General features: G+C 40.6%; 1 protein-coding gene across 1 annotated transcript in view; it reads left to right on the top strand.

Annotated features, from left to right (window-relative positions):
- Positions 1-5,501: 5,501 nt before the first annotated feature.
- Positions 5,502-24,810, top strand: part of ANOS1 (anosmin 1) — a 134,540-nt gene continuing 115,231 nt past the window's right edge. Inside the window, exon 1 of the mRNA XM_032100603.1 lies at positions 5,502-5,859. Coding sequence (XP_031956494.1) covers positions 5,674-5,859 — 186 coding nt within the window. The 5' untranslated portion in view covers positions 5,502-5,673. The remainder of the gene's footprint in view (positions 5,860-24,810) is intronic.

Here is a 24,810-nt window from a genome sequence, read left to right as displayed (position 1 = left end):
AAAGTTCTAGTTATCGCAATTTCTTTGGTGAACTGTTGCTAGCAAGAAATCACAATCAAGAAATCATGATCTGGCCATCTTCCAACATTTCACTAAGTCTATAAGTGCAGTTAATACAGTTAAAAATATACCTAATATTACATCTAAATTATTGTATATCTTTTATTTTTATATATCTATATATTCCCTTCTTTGTGTAAGTCCTGAATTAGTGAACTAAACGTGCACTGTAGGTGGGACATACAATATCCTCTTTAATCTCTGGCCATGAATTCATTAACAAAACAAATAGACCACTGATATTCAAAAAACCCATATAGTTCAAACATAATTTGCTTCTCCATTAAATAAGTACTTGTAAAAAAAGTATCTGCAGATGTCAGCGGAGACTATGGCAAGCAATTCATTTTCAAGGTAAACATTTAAAGTGAACATTTTAATTTAAATTTCTTTTTCATTTGGGAAGTGCAATTGAAAATACATTTGTTTGTTCAGTTATTATACTGTTCAAATCACAGAATGGTTGAGGTTGAAAGGTCATCTGGAAGTCATCTGGTCCAACTCCCCTGCCCAAGCAGGGACACTTACAGCCAGTTGACCAGGACCTGGTCCAGACACCTTTGGAGTATCTTCAACGATGGAGACGTCACAACCTCTCTGGGCAACCTGCATCAGTGCTTGACCACCCTCACAGAAAAGAGTGTTTCCTGATGTTCACAGGGAACCTCCTCAGTTTCAGTTTGTGTCCATTGCCTCCGGTCCTGTCACTGGACACCATTGAAAATAGCCAGTCTCCATTTTCTTTGCAGCCTCCCTTTGTATTTTATATACATTAATTAAGGAGATTCCCCCAGCCTTCTCTTCTATAGCCCAGAGAATCTCAGCTGTCTTTGCCATGCCTCATAGAAGGGATGCTCCAGTTCTTTCAGCATCTTCAGGGCCCTTACCAGATGCTTTCCAGTATATCCTTGTCTCTCTTGTGCTGAGGAGAGGGAAAGGATGACCACCCTGGATCTGCTTTCAATACCTTGCCCTACGCAGACCAGAATGTCTTTCACCTTCTTTTCTGTCAGGGCATATTGCTGCCTCATATTCAACTCCACCAGGGCCCCCAGGACCTTTTCTATAAAGCTGCTTTCCAGATAGGTGGCTCCCAGCATTTATATCTGTGCATGGAACTGTTCCTCCCCAGGCACCAGACTTTGTACTTCCCCTTGTTGAACTTCATGAGGTTCCTGACAGCCCATTTTTCCAACCTGTTGAAGTCTCTCTGGATGGCAGCACAATCCACTGGTGTATCAGCCACTCCTCCCTCTTTTGTGTCATCAGCAAACTTGTTGAGGGTATACTCTGCTCCACCATCCAGGTCATTAAAGAAGATGTTAAGGATTGCTTAGTATTGCTAGTGCTAGTATTGCTATTGATATTGCTATCCTTGTTCATCCACAGAGTTCTCCTGGCATTTTTGCCTTCCTTTCTGTTCATTGGGATGGACTGCTTTTGAACTTGGAGAAGGTGATCCTTAAATATTAAATGACTTTCTTGGGTCCCTCTTCCCTCCAAGACCTTACCTCACAGGATTCTTCCAAACAGATCTTTGAAGAGGGCAAAGTCTGCTCTGCTGAAGTCCTGTGTTTTTTACTCAGTTTTCCCCTCCTCCCTGCCCTCAGGATTTTGAGATCCTCATCTCATGGTCTCTGCCACCAAGACTGTCCTGACCTTCCCATCCCAACGAGCCCCTCAATGTTGGTATAAAGTCCAGCAATGTCCTTGTTTTCTCTATCTCTCAGAGGAGGAAGTTATCAACAACACACTCCAGGCACCTGGATTGCTTATGCCTTGCTGTCTTGTCCCTCCAGCCAATGTTGGGGTGGTTGAAGCCCCTCATGAGGACCAGGGCCTGAGAACTTGGGGCTGCTTCCATCTGTTTGTACAGGGTCTCATCCACTTGCTTTTCCTATTCAGGTGGCCAGTGGCAGACACCCCCTATAATATCACCTTTACCTGTCCTCTCTTTAATCCTAACCCTTATGTGCTCATCTCCCTTCTCATCCATTCCCAGACTGAGCTCCATGCACTCCAACTGCCTTCACATAATGGGCAACACCCCCTCCTCATCCCATCCTTCCTAAAAGACATATATTCTGCCATTGCAACTCTCCAGTCATGGGAACCCTCCCACCCTGTCTCCATGATCCTGACAAGATCATGGCCCTGCAGCTGCAGACAGATCTCTGACTCATTGTCTTTATTCCCCATACTGCCTCCATTAGTACACGGGCACTTTGGAGAGGCACCCCTGCATCCTGACTTCTTGAAGAGGGTTTAGAGGACTATGTTGCACCCAGAGTTACAATAATTTTTGACATAACGTAGTTAAAGCTAAAGAGAATTGAGTAATAAATGGCACATTAAGATGATTTAATACAATAAACTAAATCTGTGAGCTAGAATGCAGTGGTTTATATGAAAACAATAAATATTTTTAACATTAAAAATATCTCCTTTATTTGCTTGGCTGAAATTACAACCTGATGTTGGAAATTCCCTTTAGAGTAAGAAGCAATTCCTAAAGATGAAGCTATCTTAATTCAGAATCGATTAAACTCAGCTCATTAACCAGAACTAAAACGGCAGAATGCCCGGCGGCTCTCGCCTCGCAATGCCAGCATGTGGCGCTGTCTTCTGCGAAAAAACAGCCCCTGGTTTGCAAAAAACCTCATTTGTACATCGTCTGACTCCTCTGAAGCGCAGGCAGGAAAACAATGCGGATATTTTTAGCATAAAAATAATACCCTGCACTCGCAAGAATTTGTAAGCACTAATTCTACTACTTTTAATACAAAAAGATTATTTAATGTAATTTATTGACAAAAAGAGAGTGAACAAAACATATGAATGTATCCATATGTCTATTTATCTGGTTAAACCCCATAATTATATTTACAGGCTGGTTGAACTGTACACATAATTTATTTCCAATTTTCTTTATTCTGTAGCCAATTTATTAACATCTTTAAAATGAATGTATTTACAAACTTGCATATCTTCTCTTTTGGTCTAACAGATACTTAGTTCATAGAGGGTTTTAATTACCTACTAAATTCTTGAGCTACCCAGCCTGTTTCATAATCTCCACGTAGGGGAACAGGACCTGTGTGAATACAGTTTTACTGGAAGTGAACAGCCAGTCTTTTGTGTGCTAACCAAGTCAGCCCATACTGAGAAGGAATTCAGTGACTACACTGATGATCTCTGTAACCATGAACTTTCAAACAAAAGCAACCAAGGAAACTGTGTATTCAGTAACTTTTTAATTATTAAGGGCTCTATGCCCTTTGCTAGACTTTAAAAAACAAAATAAACAGGATTCATACCCTTTTACTTAAAGCTGAGGTTTTTAATATATGACATAAAAGGCATTAGCACTAACATGAAGGGGATATATCAACTGAATTTTCTGGCCTCTCTAGATTTGCATCTGATTTACATAAAGTTACATATTTTTTTTTCAGGCAGTTCTTATTATCTATGGTAAAAGTTCAATGCATTTAGTGTACCTGCAAACACTATGAATCAGCAAAGCAATTTTCTTTTCATGACTCAAGGCAAAAAGTTGCTAAATTTTTAGCCAAGGCTTAAGAAAAACTATTTAAAAGTTTGTCAGCTAGACACTGGGAAGTCATGAACTTAATACTGAGGCCTGTATGGGGTTACCACTATTTGTAATAACATTGCTAAGACTGTGGAGTTATTTCTGTGTTTTTCTGTCATGTGGTGTTTTTACTTTGTAAATATAGAGATGCTAGATCAAGCAAAGTAACCAGTTCTCTAGTGGTGAGATATCAGTCAGAATGGGGAAAAGCATTTCTGAAACCCTTATGACCTCTGCTCTCTATGAGAGGAAAGGTAATCATTCCAGCTGCAAAAATGAGGAAGACTTCAGGAGGTGTAGCTGAGATGGTCTTCCTTGATTAACCAGGGCATTTCCAAAATAGCCAGCAGAGCACGGAAACAGTGCGAACAGCAGGGCAACTCCTGTGCCAGGATGTGGCAGGTGACCTCGCCTTTTGGCAGCCGTGCTCCCTCAAGCATCCAAGGGCACAAACTGTCATCTCCAGTCGGTAACACTGGCAGGACTGATTCTGGCCCTCTGGCTTTTCTCAAGTGAAGATTTCTGACAGCTGACAAGAGAGACCATAAGCTGCAAAGTAACATCTAAACTAAAATGTGCCTTGCTTTTTGTTATATTTGTATGTTGGCAATACTTGTAACAAGGACTCTTTTCTTAATCTGTGCCTTTTGTGGTAAGATAGTAAAACTATAGCTAGAATCTAATGGTAGAATTTAAGAAGTGATTTCCTAGTTGGGATGTAGCAACCTTTTTATACTTTGAATTTCTGATATATAAGTGTAAGGAAGGTGTATGCATATAGTCTGGTGAGGATAATAACTTTGGGGATTATGTTTTTATTTCACAGTTGTATATATAAGAACATTCATAGAAGAACTATAGTATTGCAAAACTACTACCAGCCAGAATGGTTGAAGGTCTTGTTGACCTTTATGAGATTTTAAATGACTTTCCTAGTGAACACTTATACTAGAACTTGTTACAGTAAAGATGACTGCTGAAGTCTTTTTAATACAGGGTTTGATAACCACCCTTAACTACTACTTACAGTAGTAACTGATCTAGTATTAATTCCTGAAATGCCCTAAAAGTTACTTATTTCAGCTCATACAACCGTGATATTTTCAAGTTCAGGAGGCTTAATCCACAGGCTCTGGGGAGGAATGATCCACTTGCTTTTTCTAGCAGCACATACTTGCGACGGGAGGAGTCCATGCAGCGTGCACAGGGAGAGGAATGTGGTAGGTAACCTCCGTGCTACATACTGCAGCATGCACTCCGGCCCTGGAGCTGACGGCACAGAGGGAAAGGATGTTAGGCTGATATTTATTTTATAGCTAAAGGTTCTGTTTTAATCTTTGCAGCTATTACACAGAGGTATTTGGACTAATGACTTGTAGATTATAATTTTTAAGTAACTCTTCAGAGGTGCCTGTATGGGTTTCACCTTGGGATAAGTAATCTCCGCAGTGTTTCTCTGTAAGAAACACTGAGTTTCAAAAAGTGATTTCCCTCCGTTCTTGCCTCCCCACCCTTTTTTAAAATTGATTTTTAAAAGAAGAAATAAAAGAGACTTAACCAGGGTGTAAAGACCGGTTGCCAGCGACCCCGGCGCCCAGCCACCCGCACGCAGGCCGCCTGTGGGTAGGGACAGGGCGTGCGGCTCCGCGGCCGCCCCGTGCCCCGCAGGTGGCGGCGTGCGGGCAAGCCTCCGACTGCCCGCGCCGGCCCCGCCGCGCCGACCTGCCCGCGGGCACGGGGCCCGCCCGCCGCCGCCGGCGCTCGGCGCAGCCAATGGCGCGGCCGCTGCCAGCATCGGCCCGCCCGCTGCCGGCGGGGGAGGGCTGTGGGCCGGGGCGGGAGGACGGGGGTGAGGGGAGTTGAATGATTGAACTTTCTTGTGTAGTTTCTGCGGCGCGGAGGTGTCCGTCCCCGGCGCAGCCCGGCACCAGCCCGCCGAGCGGGAGCGAGCTTACACCGGCGCCTGCAGCCCCCACGCGCCGCCCGGCCGCCCCTCTGCCCTCCTCTCCCGCAGAGCGATGGTGCGGAGGGCGCCCGGCGTGTCCCTCGCCCTGCTCCTCTGGGTGACGGCCGCCTGCGGCAGCCCCGACGGGCCAGGGGCCGCCGCCCGAAGGCAGGACGAGGCTTTCGCCACCGCCAGATGCACCTCCAGGTGCCTGAGCCTCCAGATTACCCGCATCTCCGCCTTCTTCAAGCATTTCCAGGTAGGGGCATGGCGCCGCGCAGGGAGCCCCGCTGCCGCCGTCCGGAGAGCGGGTATCCCCCGGGGCGCGGGCGGAAAGGACGGCCGGGGCCGCGGCGCCTCTTGGCGAACTTGGGGGCCGCATTCCCAGGGGATGGCCGGCACCTGGAGGCGCCGGACAGGTGGGTACGGCCCCGCGGCAGTTCCGAGCCCCGCCGGTGCCTGCGGGTGCCGGCTGGGCTCCCCGCCTGGCGGATCGTGGGGCTCCTGGCACGCCGTGCCCCGGCGGGGCGAGGCGGGGGCACCGCTCTGCCCTGGCTCCTCGCAGGTGCCCGGCGCTCCCGGCCGCTGGCTCTGGCACGGCGGGACAGGTCCCGGCCACTGCCGCCGGTGGTGTCCGGGGCGGCGGGGCGGGCGCGGCACGGTGCTCCCGGGCCGGCGGCGCGCTCGTCCTGCCGAGCGACGGGCGGTGCGGCGGCGATCCCGCGGGGCTCCGCCTGCCTGCGCGCCGGTGCGCCAGGCCCCCCGCAGGTGGTTCACTTCCCCAGCCTGGTGGGAAAGTTTGAGCCCGTTTTTTAAGAGCGATAATCATGAACGTATAATACTTAGTTCCGACCTCCTGGAAGGTGAGGGTAACACTTTTTTCCTGGGACAGAGAGGCACATTTCTGGCTAACGGGAGTGGACAAATAGGGATAAGGTGGGGAGAAATGGAATTGAAGTGGCGGGAGACCTGCGAGGCTTAAAATGAAAGCTGGAAGCAGTGCGGAGCTAGTGCAAGAGCAGTGCGTCCTTTTCCCTCTTCTAGTTACACCGCACCTTTTCCTTTCCCCGCCTGTTCTTCACTGCGCAAATATTAAACCGAGGCGACTTCAGCCAAATGATGGAAACCATTACGAACTGCAAGCCGTTCTCCCTCCCCAGAGCCCCAGCCCATCTGGGAAAGGGCTGGCCAGCTCGGTGTGAAGGGAGCCACCTCGGCCCTTCAGGGTGGCACATCTCCGCGGCGCGCCGGGAACGCACCGCTTGCTCACCCCGGGCTTGCCGGTCGGTGAGAAACCGGGAACGCCCGGGCAAGTGCTTTGGGTGGAGTTGCGTTCGGGGCAAAGGTGTTGGCACAAAAGGCAGGTTTCAGAGGTATTTAAGGATAACCCGATTAAAAAAAAAAAAAAAAAAAAAAAAAAAAAGAGTCAGTGTTAAAGGAGAGCTGAGTGTGTGCGTCGTAAGGGCAGCAGGAAGTTGGTTGGGTGCCCGCAACTGGGTTTGGGAGACCGGGCTTGCGACGCGAGGCGGCTGGAGAAGGGGCTGCCCTGCCCTGTCCTGGCCGCTGCCCCGCGGGGCTCGGCCGGGGGCGGTGGAGCGCTCGCTGTCAGCGTGGTCCGTGCATCACGGGATGGCCTGAAAGGAGGATACCCATTAAAATAGTTCATTGTCCCGGAGAGGGGTTAGTACTTTTTATTGTGTTGTCAAGCGGTTGTAACTTACTTGTTTTACAGTTTCAGTGGCTAAAGAGGCAGTTTAGATTAAGCCAATTAATAGTGAAAGGCTTTTTTTTTTTTTCTTTTTTGTGTGTTTTCTTGGCAAGATTTCTTTTTTCAACGTAAAACTGCTGGCAGAATGCACACTGCCAAACAATCGTGATTACATTTTAATTAGCTAGAGTGAAATCAGCGAGGAATTACTCAGTTAGGACTTGATAACTGGCTGGTTTTTTGTAATCAGTTGAAAATCTCAGAGTTTTAACCCCAACCTGCTAAAGCACGTGATAATTTATCTAAATTACTAGGGATTAAACTTCTGCTAGACATGAAACAACTGTAATGGAAGATAAAGTGCTCTCGTTTATAAAAGTTAAGCTCTCCATTGTCTTATAATGAGGAAAAGGAGGAGAGTTTTAAAGTACATCAAACATCTAGTGTTCTCACAGGAGACTAATAAGACACAGTGGAGTGTAGGATGTGCAGGTTTGAGCCAGATTATTCCATGTGGGCTAAAAGGGCATGATGATCCTTCCATTCCTTTATCTGCTCCCTCCTTTTAGCCATTCTCCTCCCCTTTTCATCTCAACTGGTAGCAATTTCTGGAGTTCTTTTCATTTCAGATGCCCACTTATCTTGTAATCTGATTCAACCTTTGAAGCAAACTAAACACTAGCTCTTCCCAATCAGAGCAGGAAGGAACTCTAGTGTCTCCCAGTTAGGCAAGAACTGAAAGAAGACTGACCCACTCATTTCTCAGCCTTGTTTTAGATACCGCCTGAGTGGCGGGGATAAGGAAGACAGTAGCTGGATGCTTTGCAAGAGATGACATCCCCAAAACTTCAGAGAGACTTAATTTCACATAGTTTATGGTACTAAAATCGCATTACTAGCAACTTTTTAAAGATAATGAGGTAGTATGAATAGGAAGTCTGGGTTAATTCTATACCTTCTGGCTCTTGTTTGAATGGCAACTAATATTTTTGCAACTTCCAAATGTTCACAAGAGATTTTAATTCATTTTCCCCCCTCACAGAGAATTTTCACCCATTTTTCTTTACTGTCCTTATTTTTGAAAGGTTCAAGAGAGGTATTATTTTTAAAAATCCTGTTTGTTAATTTACACTGGGAAGCATTTCTAAGCCTATTTTAAAGATACATTGTCAGCAGGAAATTATTTTAACTGAAGCATAGGTCAAATAATAAACTTTTTTTCCCCCATGTAGACTATTGATGTGGGCTAGAAGAAGAATTGGTCACCTAAATCAAAAATCTTTGATCTTCAGAATGCTTGTTGAAGGGGCATGGATGCCTGGTTATTCATATAATATCCCCATGGCCGGGGCAGTTTTCTAGTTCTGGTAGTGTTGGGAAGTTCCGTATAGAGGTTACACCAAAGGATATGTGAGAGTTATGCACCACATGGGTCTTACACCCAATGAAATATATATGTTTTATATCTGTGGCCTGTCTACAGGCCATGAACTTTCACAGAGAGCATGCTAGCACAAAGTCCCTTCATCCTAAGCAATCAAACAAAAGAATGTAAGCAGAAAGGGTCATAATGGATTCTTCTTTTGTATAACAACTTATTAATTACATACTCATCCACAGTAGAGAATTATATTTATTCCTTAAATGAAGGGACTCCAACATATTCTTTCCGTCAGCATTTTTTTATTTAGGCAGTTTCTGCCTCAGTGTTTTAATTTATCTTCAGGAGAAAGGTACAAATTCTAATTTGATGTATTCAAAGTTTTTTTGTGAAGCTAGTTTTATAGTAATTTAGTACAGTAGGTAAAACCCTCATGAAGATGAGATCAGTTACTGCAGAAGTTTTTGTTTTCATACATCTAGCTGGATGAGAGTCCTGAATGCTCATCTAGCTTTGCTAGGGCTTTTCTGCATAACCTGCCTGTTTTAGTAGAGTGAGAATAAATTCTTTCCATTGCTATCTGGGGGTGTAGCCTTTCCCATCTGTGATATTAGTTGTGGATGATTGCTTTTGTTTTTGGGGAGCAGGCATAGCAGTGACCTTTACTGTTTTGTTTTCAAGTTGAGTGAAAAAACAGTTTGGATTTTAATCTCTGTTGCCAGCCATCTGAGCCATGTTTTAAAATTGGCGTGATTAAAATTTTCTTTGTGAGTAAGAGCTTGAACATCAATGTAACTACTTAGGCTGAAGGTACAGCATAAAAATATTATGGAAAGCAAACTTTTTGCTTTGACCTGTGAACTTGTTGATCTTTGTCTTAGGTGGCATCTGTTACAGACCTCTCAAGTGTCTTCCTGCTTAATATGTGCAACTTGGTAATTTATTTAAGACAGAGGAATGGTCAGTCTTATTTACTGGGTCAAAAGCTGAGAGGGTCGTAGAACGTGCCCTAAAAATCTGGGGTAGTTGCCTCTAAAATTGCCTGTGTTTGTGTGGAGTCACTGGAGAGGTCACAGCCATATGCTCACGGAGTGACAGTAGCTGTGGCTGAACAACACCTCCTGACAACTTGTTCTAGTGTTTAACCACCCTCACAGTAACAAAAAAGGTGTTTTCTCATGGCCACATGAAGTTCCCCATGTTTCAAATTTGGCTATCGCCTCTTGTCCTGTGCTGGGCTTCACTGAGGAGAGTCTGGGTTCATCTCCTTTACTCTCTCCCATCAGGTACTTAAAAACATTGATGAGAACCCTTTGAGGCTTTTCTATTCCAGACTAAACATTCCCAGTTCTCTTAGCCTCTTCTCGTGTCAGAGATACTTGTATCCCTTTTCTGGACTCGCTCCACTAAGTCCATGTCTCTCCATGTAATGGGGAGCCCAATCCTGGACCTAGCGCTCCAGGGGTGGAGGAGTGCCTAGAACAGAGATTGGCTACATTTTAGAGATATATGCCTGCTAAATATTGTTGCTCACTTCTAAATTAATTTTCATGATTTAGATTTTCTTACATAAGTTCATATATGTCCATTTATGATTGTCAGTGCATTAAAATCCAAATGCTAATGATAAATCAAATCACATTTTTTCCATCCTTTTATATATCGGTACATCTCACTGTAGTTTTTAATTTTTTTGAGGGGGTAATCTTCAGAAGTAAATTGAATCCTAGCAAGTTCATTTCTTTATCCTTCAGGGAGAAGTTCAGGCACATGGAGATGTATATATGTTGTGTGACCCAGAATTGTGATTGCTGTGTAAGCAGGCTCATGGGAGATTGTTTAAACCTGTTAAAATGGGCACTGTTTAGAAACATACAGGCAACATTGTGGATGACCTTGGTCACATAGGGGTTCTGTGGTCATGTTGACTTATTTAAGAATTGGATGAATTGTAGCTAAAATTTTGGTACAACATAGACATCCCTCAAGTGCTAAGCCAGTTTTGTGATATATGAAAGGAAATTAGAGAGAAATTTCCTCTTGTAAATGTGATTTAGTGTAAATCTAATAGTAATATACTATGATTTAGTACTTAGGAATTAGTACTAAGCTAGATGAGCCAAGGCTAACTCAAAATTGTTTTTGAAAGTATGGAAAAATATTGTTTTAAGCTAATAGAGCCATATGTTGCATAATGTTTAGTAGTTGTAAAAGGGAAGAGTAAGGCCTTAAAAGTTTGTTATATTGAATGACTGATAACTATATGGTGGTAGGAGGTTGTTTTTACTGTTGTAGAAGGATTGTTGCCTGTCAGGACAACTGAAGCTTTTGAAGAAAAACAGGCAATTCTTTTAAGTCAGTAATAAAAGGTTCTCAGATTTTATATCTGCAAGCAAATAATGTGCAAGTGATTACCTCTAGATAAGCAATACCAGATTTCACCTACAAGTCAGGAAGCTAGTTGTCTAAATGCCAGCACATCTGCCTTCAAATTGCCTGTAACTCTAAAGTGACTGCACCTGCAATAATCTGCAATGGGTCCCAGCTGGGAAAGTGGTGGCCAGTCCAAAGTCTAAGGTGCATGTGCTCTGCTGTAGAGAAGCTGAAAATAATGAAGAAACTATTTATTGTAACTGTCTCGATTAATTCTGAAACTGTAAATTGTTTTTCATAAAATCTTTTGAAAAAATTTTTTGAAAAGGTATGTGGCACTTTTGTAATGAGATGTGGGCAGTAGATATGTAGTGTGTTATTCCCAGAATGTTTCAGTTCCAGGGGACAGGCTGCCCAGGCACTGAGTTTGCTTAGATCTCTTGGGACGTGTTCACAACCTTTTCTAAATGTGAGGATGCGTGCTATCTGCTTTTGTTGTCATTTCAGTACTCATCTCCTTTCCAAAAATAGCCCTTGTGTTAAATACTTCTGGCTTTAATATTCTGTCTTGTAAAGCACACTGCTGTTAATTCATTTCCACAGACAAATTGTAGCATTTGTCATTACTTTGTTTTTCTCAAAACTCGTTAAAAGTCCCAATTATTCTCCTGTTTTTAATGTTCTTATGGCATTTGATCTGGATAATTATTCTGGCATTTGGTGTGCTCTTATTATCGAGATCTACAGTTGTGAACAAAAGGTGCACAGATCTAATAGAATCTTAGGTAAAAACTGTGAAAATGAAAGGTTTTGAATAGCAATGGTTGCATCTAGTGAAAACAGCTGCATCGTTCACCATATTGTGTAGTTGAGCCATAGTTAGTCCTTGCTGTTGTAACCTGGTCTGGTATGAACCTCCCTAATTTCAGTGGCGGTTATATTAACTTTTTCATAGCCAGGCTCAAATCTCTTTGGCCTCAGTGAATGCTTGCATAGTTGATATGAGTGCAGGGGTTTACACAGCCTGGTCATTGGTTTCTAGTAGTTTTGATGACTCAGATTTGGGACCTTAAACTTGCCCATTGTTTTCCTAAATTAAAATACTTGTCTGCGTCTCAAGTATAAGTTTAAATGCAAATCAAATGAACTGCATGAAAATGTAAGTGAATGGCGAACAATTGTACTGAGCAATAGGAGTTGCCAAGATATTTTTCTCATATTTACTTGTGTATTCTTACATATTAATAAAAAAATTTCTTTATGCTTGTGTTTGTCAAATTAAAATTGCTGTTAATTTGGTAAATGTGCTGGATACCAGGTGCCATAAACCCAACAGGAATGTTACTAATAGGTTTTGAGACACACATTTTATGTATAGAAAATATTGGCAAAGAACAGTTTTAATGCCACAGTCATGTTGGTGAGGAGGAGGAGATACTGCTTTTGTAAAGCATTAGAAAACTTCTGAAAGAGAAACGCTGTCAGTTCTAAAATTTAAATCTTTTTCCATTGGAAGATATAGCCACTTAATATAGAGCAAAAGGTTTTTCAGATGGGTAGTTTTCATATTAAAACTATTATTAAAGCATTATTTGTTGTCTGAATATGGGTTGTCTCTGTGATTAACTAGTGCTCTGAACTTTATTTAAATGTATTTGATTTAGTAAGTGTTGTATGAGGAAAAAAAACTCCAAAACATTACATTTCTGAGACATCTTGAAAAGCAGACTGATTTTCCAGATGCTCATTATTTGTCATTTTGTAAAGGGCAACTTCTTAAAATTGAGTGCTGAATTCGTGTGTTTACAAACAAGCCGCCCTGCATCTCCACTGGCCATCCTATGTGAATTTTTGCTCTCTCTGACTAGCTGGATTTGAGTACATAGCCAACTTTTGTAAGCAGAAAAAGAAAGTGCTGTAATGTAGCATCCATATTTTTAAAGGTTGAAAATAGGATTAATGACCGAGTATCAGGAACATCCTACAGAAGACAGACACATCTGTATTAATATTGTTGGTGCCTAGCAAGTGTAAACCTTGCACTAAAAAAGCACTTTCCTAGGAGTTTACACCAAGAATCTTCATTTTTTGATCTTTCCCACAGCTGAGCCTTATAAGGCCTTATATTTCAAAAACCTTTGAAGTCCGTGAAAAGCCTTCTGTTGATTTCAGCTGGATCAGGTCCATGTATGAACACTAGGTCCATGCAGCCTTTATCAACAGAGTGCTGTGAACTTGGTGTCCCAGCTCCAGTTGTATCCGTTTTTCAGTCTTTTAATGACCAAGAGGTCACAGGACACAGAGATGGAGAACTGGGGGTGTTGAAAGGTAAGTGGACCCTTTAAACTTGAAAGTAGAGTGCTGTTCCTTTCATCTCTGATTAAAAAGAATCACATATTCTTTCCATCCGCTGAAAAGAATATCAGATATTTCCAGATTTGGGGAACAACCCCATTCCGAAATTTTAATCGAATTTCTGTTGTCTTCTGTGAACAACATTTTCGCCAATGTGTCTCTCTAGACTGTCAAAGAGATATGACATCAAAGTTATGTTCATATGTAATATGTACATATGTAATTACATTCCTTTAAAGAAAAAGAGACTTGTCTCAAGCTCGCAAAGGACATGACTCCCCTGGCAAGCAGCTGAGATTCCTGAGGAGCACATGTCTTCAGAACTTGTAGGAGAAGCAAGAAAAGAGACAGTCTCAGAATGGAGAAAGGTGGAGATAGGTGGCCTCTAGCAGGCTCACAATGCTGGAAGGAGAAATTATGTGGGAGTAGAGGGCACTTTAAAATTTCCTGTGACACAACTAATTGAAATTAAGGAGTTATGGAAAAAGAGAACAGATGTAATGGATCTGTAGGAAGAGTTGTTTGTAACTGTTTCTTGTGAATATTTTTTCTGTTCTTTCTCAGCTGCTTGAAGTTTTACTTGGTTTAAAATTTTTAATTTTTCTTGTTTGTAACATAGTAAAAATGTTTTGAAAACCCTTTGCCTTCATTGAAGAGGTCAGTTACAGGAAAAGCCTCTATGAAAATTCACACCAAAGTTCTAGCTGACACTGTCATTCACGTCAGAACTTGGACAAACTGCTGCCACTGTAATTCCTCAAGTGGTCACAGCTGAAGCTGCAAACCTGGCCAAGGTAGTGAAGCCTGGTTTTTCTGCATGTGAGGGCTGCAATCTAGCTGTCATGGATCCTGTAATAAGATAATGTGAGGGAAGTAGGATTGCTTCGGAGCAAATGTCTTCTGTTCGGACAGTCAGAAATTGAGGCTGATGGTGAAGATTGGATGAGAATAATGTACTCATTTAGTCTAGTGCAAACATAGTTCAACCTTCCTTGCCATTCTTATGAGAATTTAGAAGCATAGTTCTGTTTGTATTTTTTTAATGGATTACTCTTTAGGGAAGTTATCTTTACAGTAATTTATATTTAGAAAAAAAAGAAAAGCAATCTCAGTTCATGTACATGAATGTGATTTTTCAGCTAGTGATTTAGGCCATGAGCATAGGGCAATACATCATTTGTATTTAACTGATCATGCTTTTTAACTGCTAATGACTGGAACATTTCAGTCAGGCCTCAGGACAATTTTGGACCTAGACACTACAAATTCATTTTTTGACCTCAGTGCTCTGAGACTTTGGGTTTCCTTTGAATTTAGCACATGGCTGAACAGATATGTGAAGCAGCAAATAGTGAGGAAGGGGTGATAACAATGTATTATTGTGATGATCACTAATACAGTGACTATTTGTCATTTTCTTCCCCAGAATTTGTATCCCTATATACAAATTATTTCAATAGTGTGGCTTTTTTTTTTTTTTTTTTTCTTTTTCGGGTAGGTGATGGTTGTAGCTCTTTTGACAGCAATAAAATCATGTTACTGTGTAACTACAGCTAGACAATAATGAATCACACCATTATCTGCACCCATTTTAATTAGTTACAAAGAGTGTATAGTATGTTGGCATTTAATTTGTACCTAACAATTTTGGGAAGGGAACTGGAACTAAAAGAGCTTGAGGCTTTCTTCTGTTTTGAGATTTCTTTCTATGCAACTATGAACTGAGATCAAGAATTAGCCAAACATTGGTCAGTCTGGATATGCAGTATTAGAAGAAACATTTGGGATTAGACAAACTGACACAAAGAGGTAAAAATAATCCAATTAGAAGAGTGTGTCACTTCATATAGTACTTAGTAGCAGCTACGGGACATGTTTGTCAGAATAAATAAGGAAAGAAGATGTAGCTTTTTGAAGCTAGGGGCTTATTGTTGGATATTTTCTTTGAGTTAAAAAAGTTGAATAAACGATGTGAAAGACAGTAGGCTTTTGGTAAGTTTCTTGGGTTTTCTGTCCAGTGGATCCTCAATGACCAAGTGGAGTAGGAATGCACACATGCTGCACGTGAGGCATATTAGTTAATCTTGTAAAAGATTAGTTTATTCATAGATTCACACACGTGTTTGAGCCCTGGACAGCACTGAAACCAAAGTTTTCAGTGACAATTAATGTGCAACAGCAAACAATAATTATTTCAAGTCTTCTTCCTGCATTCAAGACTGTTCTTTACCTATGCAGAAAAAAGAGCAGCAGTGTGAAATAAACTTGAAAGTTAAACTTAACCTCAGCTGTTTTCCAAATTGTAGAAAAGAGTGAACATTAACAGTTTCCTAAAGGATATGCTGGCTGCCTTTGTTTTGGAATAGAAAACATGACTCGGTTAGTTTTAAAGACTGAAGAGCTTCACAAATTAATGTAGGGTAAGCTCATGTTGCTTTCTTTAGCTGGAGACCTTTCAGACTTCTGATTGATACTCATTGATTCTTCCATTTATATAACTAATAGTTTAAGATACGATTTTTCTGGAACTTTTGTTTCTGGCCTCAGTCTGATATCCCTACACTTGATAGTAGTGGAAATAAGCTTAGGCAGTGAAAATATGCTAGAAATATCTGTTTAGAGTTTATAGATAAAAACAAGAAAGTTCTCAGTATGCTGTTCAAGATGATTAACTTGAATTTGTTAAATACCATCTTATTGTATCATGACATCTTTCTTTACAATTCAGAGTGGTAGTAAATTATACTATGCCATTAGGACAAAGTAAAACTGAATTGCCAGTTATATGCTAGATGTAAAGCATCTTTAAATATTTTTAGAAGAGAGTCTTTCAGATGACATGGGAAGGTAGAAGCAATTTAATGTAACCAGAGCTAAGTACCACTAAAGACAGTAGACATTTTTTTAAAACATGAGATATTGCCCAGTTTCTGATTGTTACTCCATGTATCCAGGTGCCCTCAGGGATTTCAAAGTAGCCCTGTAAGTTTCATCAACAGGCTTGGCTTATTCTCTTAATAATAGGAGCAGATGTCAAATTTTTATGCCTCTAAGATGCTTAGTCATACCTAGTAGATCCATCTGGTATAGATCGAGCCTCAGTTAACTTGTTCTCACCCATGAACTTCCCACTGAGAAAGTAAATTGAGCAGAGCTCCTCAGTCCAATGAAAAAGAAACTTGAATATTATCAATCTACTTGTAGTACCAGAACCCCCTTCACTGTCTTTCTTTCTTACTTGCTTTACACAGGTGAGAAAGCTAGTAAAATGGAAGGAAACTTTATAATTAGGATAGACTTCCTGGAGCATACCACCAGTATCAGAGACTTTCCAAAGAGGAAACAACTGAAATATTTGTCAGTTCTGCAAAAAAAGATGATTCAGGAAAGAGAAACAAAATCTTAATATAAAATGCCTGCTGATAGTACAAGTTATTGACAAGTGGTATTAACTGCAGTTGTCCACATTTTATGAGCTTAAGGATATATATTATAATGATTTTCTTTTTTGGCTGTTGACTTAGATTAAAGATATAAAAGCTTCAGAAACGGTGTGGTCCTTGCAGTGGAATTCTGTGAAATTCCATATCCAGTTGTTTACATTAACTGGAGGCTTTACAATTCTGTGGCTTGGGTAGGGACTTAGGCTGTGCTTTGACATCTCTCATGTTACAAGCCTTTCAGTAACTTCAATGCAAATTAACCTGATGTAATTTTTAACTCTTTTACCTGATGCCAGAAAGGTCTGAAACATGATGGACCTGTCAGCAAATGATTGTTCTGCATAACAGCTATATCTCTGGTAACCAGATGTCTTAATGACAAATGCTTCAGTCCTGCCTTGAGGAGAGATTTATTTTCCTTTTATGGTATGTCTTCATAAGTGAGTTGTAAGACTGTATTCCAAAAACCTGGCATATGAAGTGCTTTTATGTTTGTGGGAAATTTTATGCCAGTGTGATGAAGCAACATAAATCTTCTATTGAAGATTGTCACTGTAGAAAGATCAAGTTAGTACCCCTGTATCTTGAATTGCATGACTAATTTTAGTATATTGTTCTCAATAGAATTTAATGTTGATTTCTTCTCTCTCTCTCATCTATCCTTTCACAGTCTTAGGTTGCTTGCAAGGTGGTCTAGGACACCGCAGCAATTGTCCCATGGAATATACATTTCTTGAAGCCTACAGTTCTTAAACTGGAAAAAGCCCCTAAGAAAACTGGAAGAATCCATTGTAACTTACATTAAAAGGCTACTTCTCTCAGGAATATATTGTCAGCATTGCAGGGCTAAAGGGTTCCAGCTAGGGCAGGTGTGTTAAATTTCAAGTGGAAAGGGAGAGAATCACCCACCCTTCAATGTGCTCCTTCCCTTGCTGCCTGTTTTTCATCCATTGTCAACACAATGTCATTGCAACTTCTGCTGTTGTGGGGGCTATTACCATTCCTTAAAGTAGCATAGGAATAAAAATGTGGTCTGCACACAAACACCAGCAGGGTTTACAGGTCTGGGAACTGGAGAAAGATGACAGCACTGACTGGTCTGGAGAAGGGCATCATGGCTTCCTCTGCTTGCATGACACAACTGGGAGAAGGACATTCAGTAAGTGATGTGATGTGTGGTATCTGAGCAGATGCAACTGGCATCTCCTAGTTTTTATGACAGGCTTAATTTGGCAGCCCTGTGTGTTGGCCTTCTGCAGAAGTGAGAGCTGGATTGGGAAGGGTCTGGCCAAGGACTAAAAAAATAGGAGCAATGGAGAGAAGAGTGTTAAGCTGGCTGATACAATTTTTGTTGAGTTGAGCTTTAGAGATGAAACAATTAAACTGCACCCATTACATCTTTTCTGTCTCTCTGCAACATCTACAATGAAGGCAGATGTATGGAAAGATTAATAATTAAAATATATCTGGGAAATAAGACTTCTTTCTGAAATGCTGCTTCAATTGTTGCAGGGAAAGACTTTTTTTGTGTGTGTGTGGCTTCTAACAATATTGTGTTGGTTTTGGTTCAGATTGCAGATAGGCTGTTCTGTTTAAGTACAAGGATAATTTTTATTTGAAAAAATCTCTAATTTCTGAATGGCCTCAACCCTTTTGCAAATGTTTCTAGGAAATCCCAAGTCTGGTGAGGTGCACTTCACTCACTGAGACAGGTCTTCTGTGGAAAACGGGAAAAAAAAAATATCCCCAAAGACTGTTTATACAACTGTTAGAACTCCAAGGACTGTGTTAATTTCTACACTTTTTACTTTTGAGAGCTTTGCTATGCACTTCAATAATTCCTCCAAAACATTATTTTTGTATAGAAAATGTTACAAATATCAGTAGGTCTCTGGAGTTACCAAGGAATAATTGTAGTCAAATTTTGACAGCATATTTCATCTGTAGGATTGTTATTTGTGCTAGGTTTTAATGCTGAGATTATACTTTACTACATGCTTTAAAAATATTTAAATATTTTTAATATTTAAAATTTTTAAAAGATATTAAGAGATAAAATATTAAAAGAAACATAGTATTCATGTTGGCAATGATGTTTATTGAGCTTATTGCCTTCAAAGAGGAAAAATTTTATGATAATACATCAAGACAATAGGAATAAGGAGATATTTGTTGCAAATATTTTCTATTGAGAAAGGTGCTGCGTGGAATTTATATTTTCATTGTTTTTCTTTTCTTTAAAGGGGAAATGAAAATATATGTATCCATCAGCTTGTGGGGATATGGCTGCTACTGTGGCTTGAAATACTTAGTATCTTGTAAACTAGTAACACATGCCAAGGAGAAAGGAAGTGCATTCCTGAAATTTGTCATGTGAATTTTGTGCAATTATATTGTAAATAAGTAGTATCTTAAACCCAAGAGTGTGAGCATATAATTTGATGGTACCTGACTCTGAGTCATAGTAACATGGCTACTGAAGAGCTGCTACGTTTGAAGGACAGGTGTGTATCCATAATCTTGCCAAAGTTACACAAGTAGTATATAATGATGTCCCTCTCAGACATACCAGAACAGAATAGGAGAACATGCAGTAAACCCTCACATGACTGGTATGTAGTACAATACAGTGCATTTAGCAGTTTTTGTAATCAGAAATTACTCCATGACAACGCAGCATGGAATGTCCCCTGTTTGTGCAGTTTATGGTTAGAGTATTTATAATGGACATTTTAGATGATATAAAAACGTGTCATTGATATTCTTTGTGTGTGTGTGGTTAGCTTCTTAAGGATGTGAAACAGCAGAACCTTAAGCGTTTTGCAAGTACAGAAAGGAACGCTGCCCTGACTGGCCCTGAAACAGTGTGGCTTTTGAGAAAAATTTAGTCTCATAGGAAGCACTGAATTACTACTCTTGTGTGTCTGGGAGATGTTAGAAATGTCTGAGGTGCATCTACACATTAGTGTTTTAATGTGGATCAGAGTTTGCTTTGGGAGTGAGTCTCTTAAGTATCATGGTCACATTTTCTTTCACATCATGGACCAGTCTGAGAGTTCATGCAATGGACTTCTTCTGGATTAACGTAACTGGGAGAGATAATCCAGGGGTATCTAATGTGCTTTAGCAACTAATGGGCATTGTGTCCATGTAACCAGACTAGAATTGGCTGAAGGAAAAGAGAAAGTTGGAATATGTGTAATGCAGGCATCAAGCCCATCACAACCCATTTTTTCACTCAATAGATGTGTTTCTGTGGTCCACATGACTTCCTAGGGATTTTGTAGCTGATTCTGGAATGATCTGTTGGTAGGCAGTGGAGGCAAATGCAGCCTGTGAGAAACAGACCACATCACATGGTGTTGAGAGTCACCCAACTAACCAGTAATGTTATAATTACGCGGAACAATAATATGGGCTATACTTTTCAGTCATAAAATCAAATCAGCATGCAAGCATTTCTGAAACATTGAATCCTACAGTATATTGTGAACCGGTTGTATTTTTTTTTCAAATACAAAGTAGGTCATAGATGTCTACATTTATATTGTATTTTGCATAGATAAGCATTACATTTTTAGAGTGCATTTTGTTCTTTTGGTGTTAATTTCTCAGGGCTACACTTCTGTCACATCCTTGAGCCAGCACATATTTTTATTATCTCATTATTTCATATGTATAGCAAATCTACTTTATGACACAACAGAATAGGTGCATTAGCATTTTGAAAGGGTGGGGATTTTGAAATAGTGCTTACAAACAAGTAGTTGACATGATATCTTTTGCTTCCCATATTAATGCTATTAGACTAGTTTCTGTTCACTTCAACTGGATTACTTAATCCCTAAAAATGTGTTCAAAATTTGGCCCAAATATACTTTGAGATTCAATATATAACTTTAATATCTTCAAGTTAGTGTCAGTGTATTTAATTCCTCCTGTTGCATGGAGAAGTGAAGCTATTTCATCTGGGTTCTTTTACAGATTGGTAAAAACTTCTGCTAAATAGAATAAGACCTCAGTTGAGATCAGTCTTAGAAGTGGTAAGAGTGAAGTCTGTGAAACCACAAGAAGGCAGTCATAACTCACAAGTGTGGTGAGACACAAGGATTCCTGTGGCTCATTTGTTTTTACAGCTAGTGTTTATCTAGTAGTTTTTTTGTGCATTTGAGAAGACAGTGCTCTAAAAAGAGGAAAGGTGTCCCATACTTAGAGATGCAAATTTAATCCAAGCAATACATAGTCTATTTTCAAAACTACTGACCTTTGCTGTTTCATTGGTAATGGCCTTTGGGTTTCGATGATTGTCTTTCTAGGAGCCTACTAATGATGACAGCCAGAGAACAAATACTGTTGTGTCTCAAAATTTAGGTGATAGTTGCTGATTTTGCTTTATTTCTTCTTTAATTTTTTTGGTCTAAAATTTTTTTTTCCTGTTTTTGGTGCATGTGAAGTTGTGGCTTTTAATATTTTGGCTGTAATAGCAATGAAGTTTGAAGACGACATTGCATGAACTGTTTGGGAAATATCAGTGCAAGGTTTAGGTCAATATAGTTCTATTTGTAGCCATTCATCTACAAGAGGACCCACCATATCATTGTGATAGGAGCTAGCACATTACAGATAATGGCAATGTCAGCATAAATCGACAAGAAAACCTGACTATCTAAAAATTTTTTTGATATCCATTTTCTGGTGTTAAACCCAGATGTTTAAAATTAGATGGCAGTGTGAGTCACACTGTGACCCATGATAATTTAATTTTGGTTTATATTTTCAACCTGCAGTTATGTCAGAGGATGAATTTTTAGGCTCATCTGTTTTGTAAGTATTTCTTACATTCAGTCATCTCTTTAACTTAATTACTTAGGGTTAACCAGTAACCAGCATTGACTTTTCTACAGTTTAAACATCCGTGGTATAGAAATGGCTTCCTCTAAAGGGATTGTACATTTGATTTAGTTGTGAGGAATAACAGTGGCTACTTACAGTAACAGAAGAACTTCGGGTGTTTGTTCCAAAATGTGTTCTTTCTTTCACCTTCTTTTTCAGGATACTGTTGCTTGGTGTGTGGTTTTTCTATTTTTTTTTTTTTTAAAGAGTTGCATTTAGTTATAAGATGGCAGAGGAAATATATGTACATGGTTAAGCTTAATGCTGAATTTCTACATGTGTTTATATAACACAGTCATAAAGTTATCTGATGGTAATATATTAAACAGTGTGACTGATATGTGCTAAGTGCTGTTTGTTCTCCTACCTTTTCTCATGTTAGAGTTCTATGCAGTATTTTTCTGTTGCTGTTTTTGTTTTGTTCTGGTAGGTTTTATATACTTTGTTGTTTTGTCTGGTTTGGGTGATCTTTATTTGGTTTTTGTGTTGAAATTTTGCTCTGTGCTTTTGCTAGCTAGACTAAAGTCTAAGGACATTACTTATACATCAGGAATGATGTTATTATAGACCTTAAAGCACAGTCTTGTGCTGTCAGTCTCAGCATGGGCTGGCTCCCAGGGCATGGAAAGCCAGGGATTGGGGATGACCTCATTGCAGGCTATGGCCTCTCTGAGGGGAGCAGCCCCAAAGGGGCTGGCTTGGGGTGGGCAGAGCTGGGTGCGGGTAACAGGATCATTAACAGCCCCAGGCATGGCAAAAGATGAGCCAGGGTCAGGGAATGCCAGGAGCAGCAGTGGGATGAGCGGGTTCATGGTGTGCTGGGAGAACTGGCTGAAGGTCAGGGCTCAAAGGGTTTTAGTGAATGGGGCTACACGTGGCTTTTGTCTGGTCATCACTGGTGTTCTGAGAGTTTAGTTTTAGAGCCAGCTCTGTTTAATACATTTATCAGTGCTCTGGGTGCACCATTAGTGCATGTTTGCTGATGATACTAAACTGGGAGGTGCTGGTGACTCTTTTGAGTGGTAAGAGACCTTGCACATGGATCTAGATAGGTTAGAGCATTGGGCAATGTTTAATGGGATGAAATTTAACAAGTAAAAAATGTTGGATTCTGCATAATGCTGTGCACGAGTATAAACTGACAGAGGAGCAGCGGGAGAGCAGTCCTGCAGAAAACGATCTGGGGTGATGGTCAGCATCAGGCTGAATAGGAATCAGCAGGGTGCCAAAGCAGCTGAGAGGGCAAATCACATCCTGAAATGAGGAACTGCTCAAAATAGTGACTATTCTGCTGTATTCAGTGTTGGTGCAGCCTCACCTGGAGTGCTGCGTGCAGTTCTGGGCCCCACAGTTTAATAAGGACGTGAAAGTCCTTGGATGCATCCAGAGGAGGGCAACAAACTGGTGACAGGGACGGAAGGCATGTTCTGAGGGGGGCAGCTGAGGACTTTGGGCTTGTCTAGTTTGGCGAGAAGGAGGCTGAGGGGTGACTTCATTGCTCTCTACCTGAGAAGGAGATGTGGGGAGGAAGGTGCTGATCTCTTCTTCCTGAGATCTACTGACAGAACAGATGGGAATGGCTCAAAGCTACACAGTAACATTCAATTTATTATTTGTTGATGCTTACTTTTTTCAGTTTCATTCTTAGAACCATTATAAGGCAACAGAAATCCCTTACTAAGGAATTATTTCCATAAAATATAATGTACAATGAAATCAGAACATATATATGTATATAAAGAACAAAATGTACTCATTTCAGTTGTTTGTATTTCCTTCCTTTCTTTCCTGAATGGAAGCCAAGGAACCAGAATATTACTGCTATTTTGTTGTATTTTATGCATGTTTTCATCTCATACTGTTCTTCTAGCCATGGCTTCTCCAGTGGATGGTCGTCAGACTTGACATACATTGGACAAGCATGTAGTAGAAACAATGCTAAAAATATGCTTGCAGAAGTGGTCCTTGAAAAAGCCAGTCTTGTTTCTGAGGTGGACCTCACCACTGAACTTTATAACCTTGCTCCTTCACCACCTCTAGCTCCATGTTTCTCCTGTTCATTTCTACAGAGTGGTTTGGTTTCACTGGCCAGGTTTTAGTCTTCGCTCTAGCCTGTTGCTAAGTTATCTCAAAGTGCATAAGGGCTTAAATTTGCTCTAACTTGGTGAAAGACTTCTGGGGCAGGTGTTCATGGTGTTGTACAACAGGGTACCCTCTTTTCATTTTCCTGCCTTATTTTCAAAGAAAAATGTGTTCCAGTTATTTATATGCAAAAGGATAACTAAATACCAGAGCCCAGGAGAGGTGGTACTGTGGTTCCCTGCCCATACATTTACTACAAGTTTGTGTTTAATCTTGACAGAAGGGCTTTGAGAAATAAATTTTTCTTTGGCACTTCCTATCTGTTGGGCTTGATATGTCTCCCCACTAAGTGTACAGACTTTTCTGAAGTTCATTCCTGAGTGGATGCTTTGTGTCTGGGAGCTGGGGAGCCTAGTTTGAATTTGTTGATTCCATTTTGCACCTTAGTTCTGCACTTCAGAGTTGGGCCTGGGGGACACACAGCACTGCCATAGGTAAGTCCCTGTATTAATTTGTGTCACAGTGAACATGCAGTCAGGAAATGCATATCAAACACAAGTTATACTTTACTGTTACTTTTAATTTCATGCTGTTGAGAGTTTTGAAAGGTTAAGGAAAATGTATATTGGGAGCCTGTTCTTTTAAATTCATCATTGCAACAGTTATTGATTTGTCTGCTCAAATCTTCTGTTTTACTTCAGCGGGTACTGTTATTTGAAAAGTTTATTTCTATGCTTTTTTGTCATTTTTGAAGAATCAGGGAGGTTGTCAAGAGAGGCCACTTCTGAGAGACAGTGGTTTCACACAAATGTGGTTTGAAGATTGGGCAGGGGAGAAGAGACTTCCAAAACGGATAATAGGTATACAGCTACTGTCATCGGAGATTAAGTGGCTGGTTAATTTTCATAGCTCATCTCTGGCATTTCAAAAGAAGGGTTGTATCTCCTAACGTAATTAGGGACAGAGATGAAAATT

The sequence above is a fragment of the Corvus moneduloides genome, chromosome 2, assembly GCF_009650955.1.
Source record: "Corvus moneduloides isolate bCorMon1 chromosome 2, bCorMon1.pri, whole genome shotgun sequence".
Classification (NCBI taxonomy): domain Eukaryota; kingdom Metazoa; phylum Chordata; class Aves; order Passeriformes; family Corvidae; genus Corvus; species Corvus moneduloides.
The sequence above is the reverse complement of the archived record's forward strand: the minus strand, read 5'-3'. Positions and strand labels throughout refer to the sequence as shown.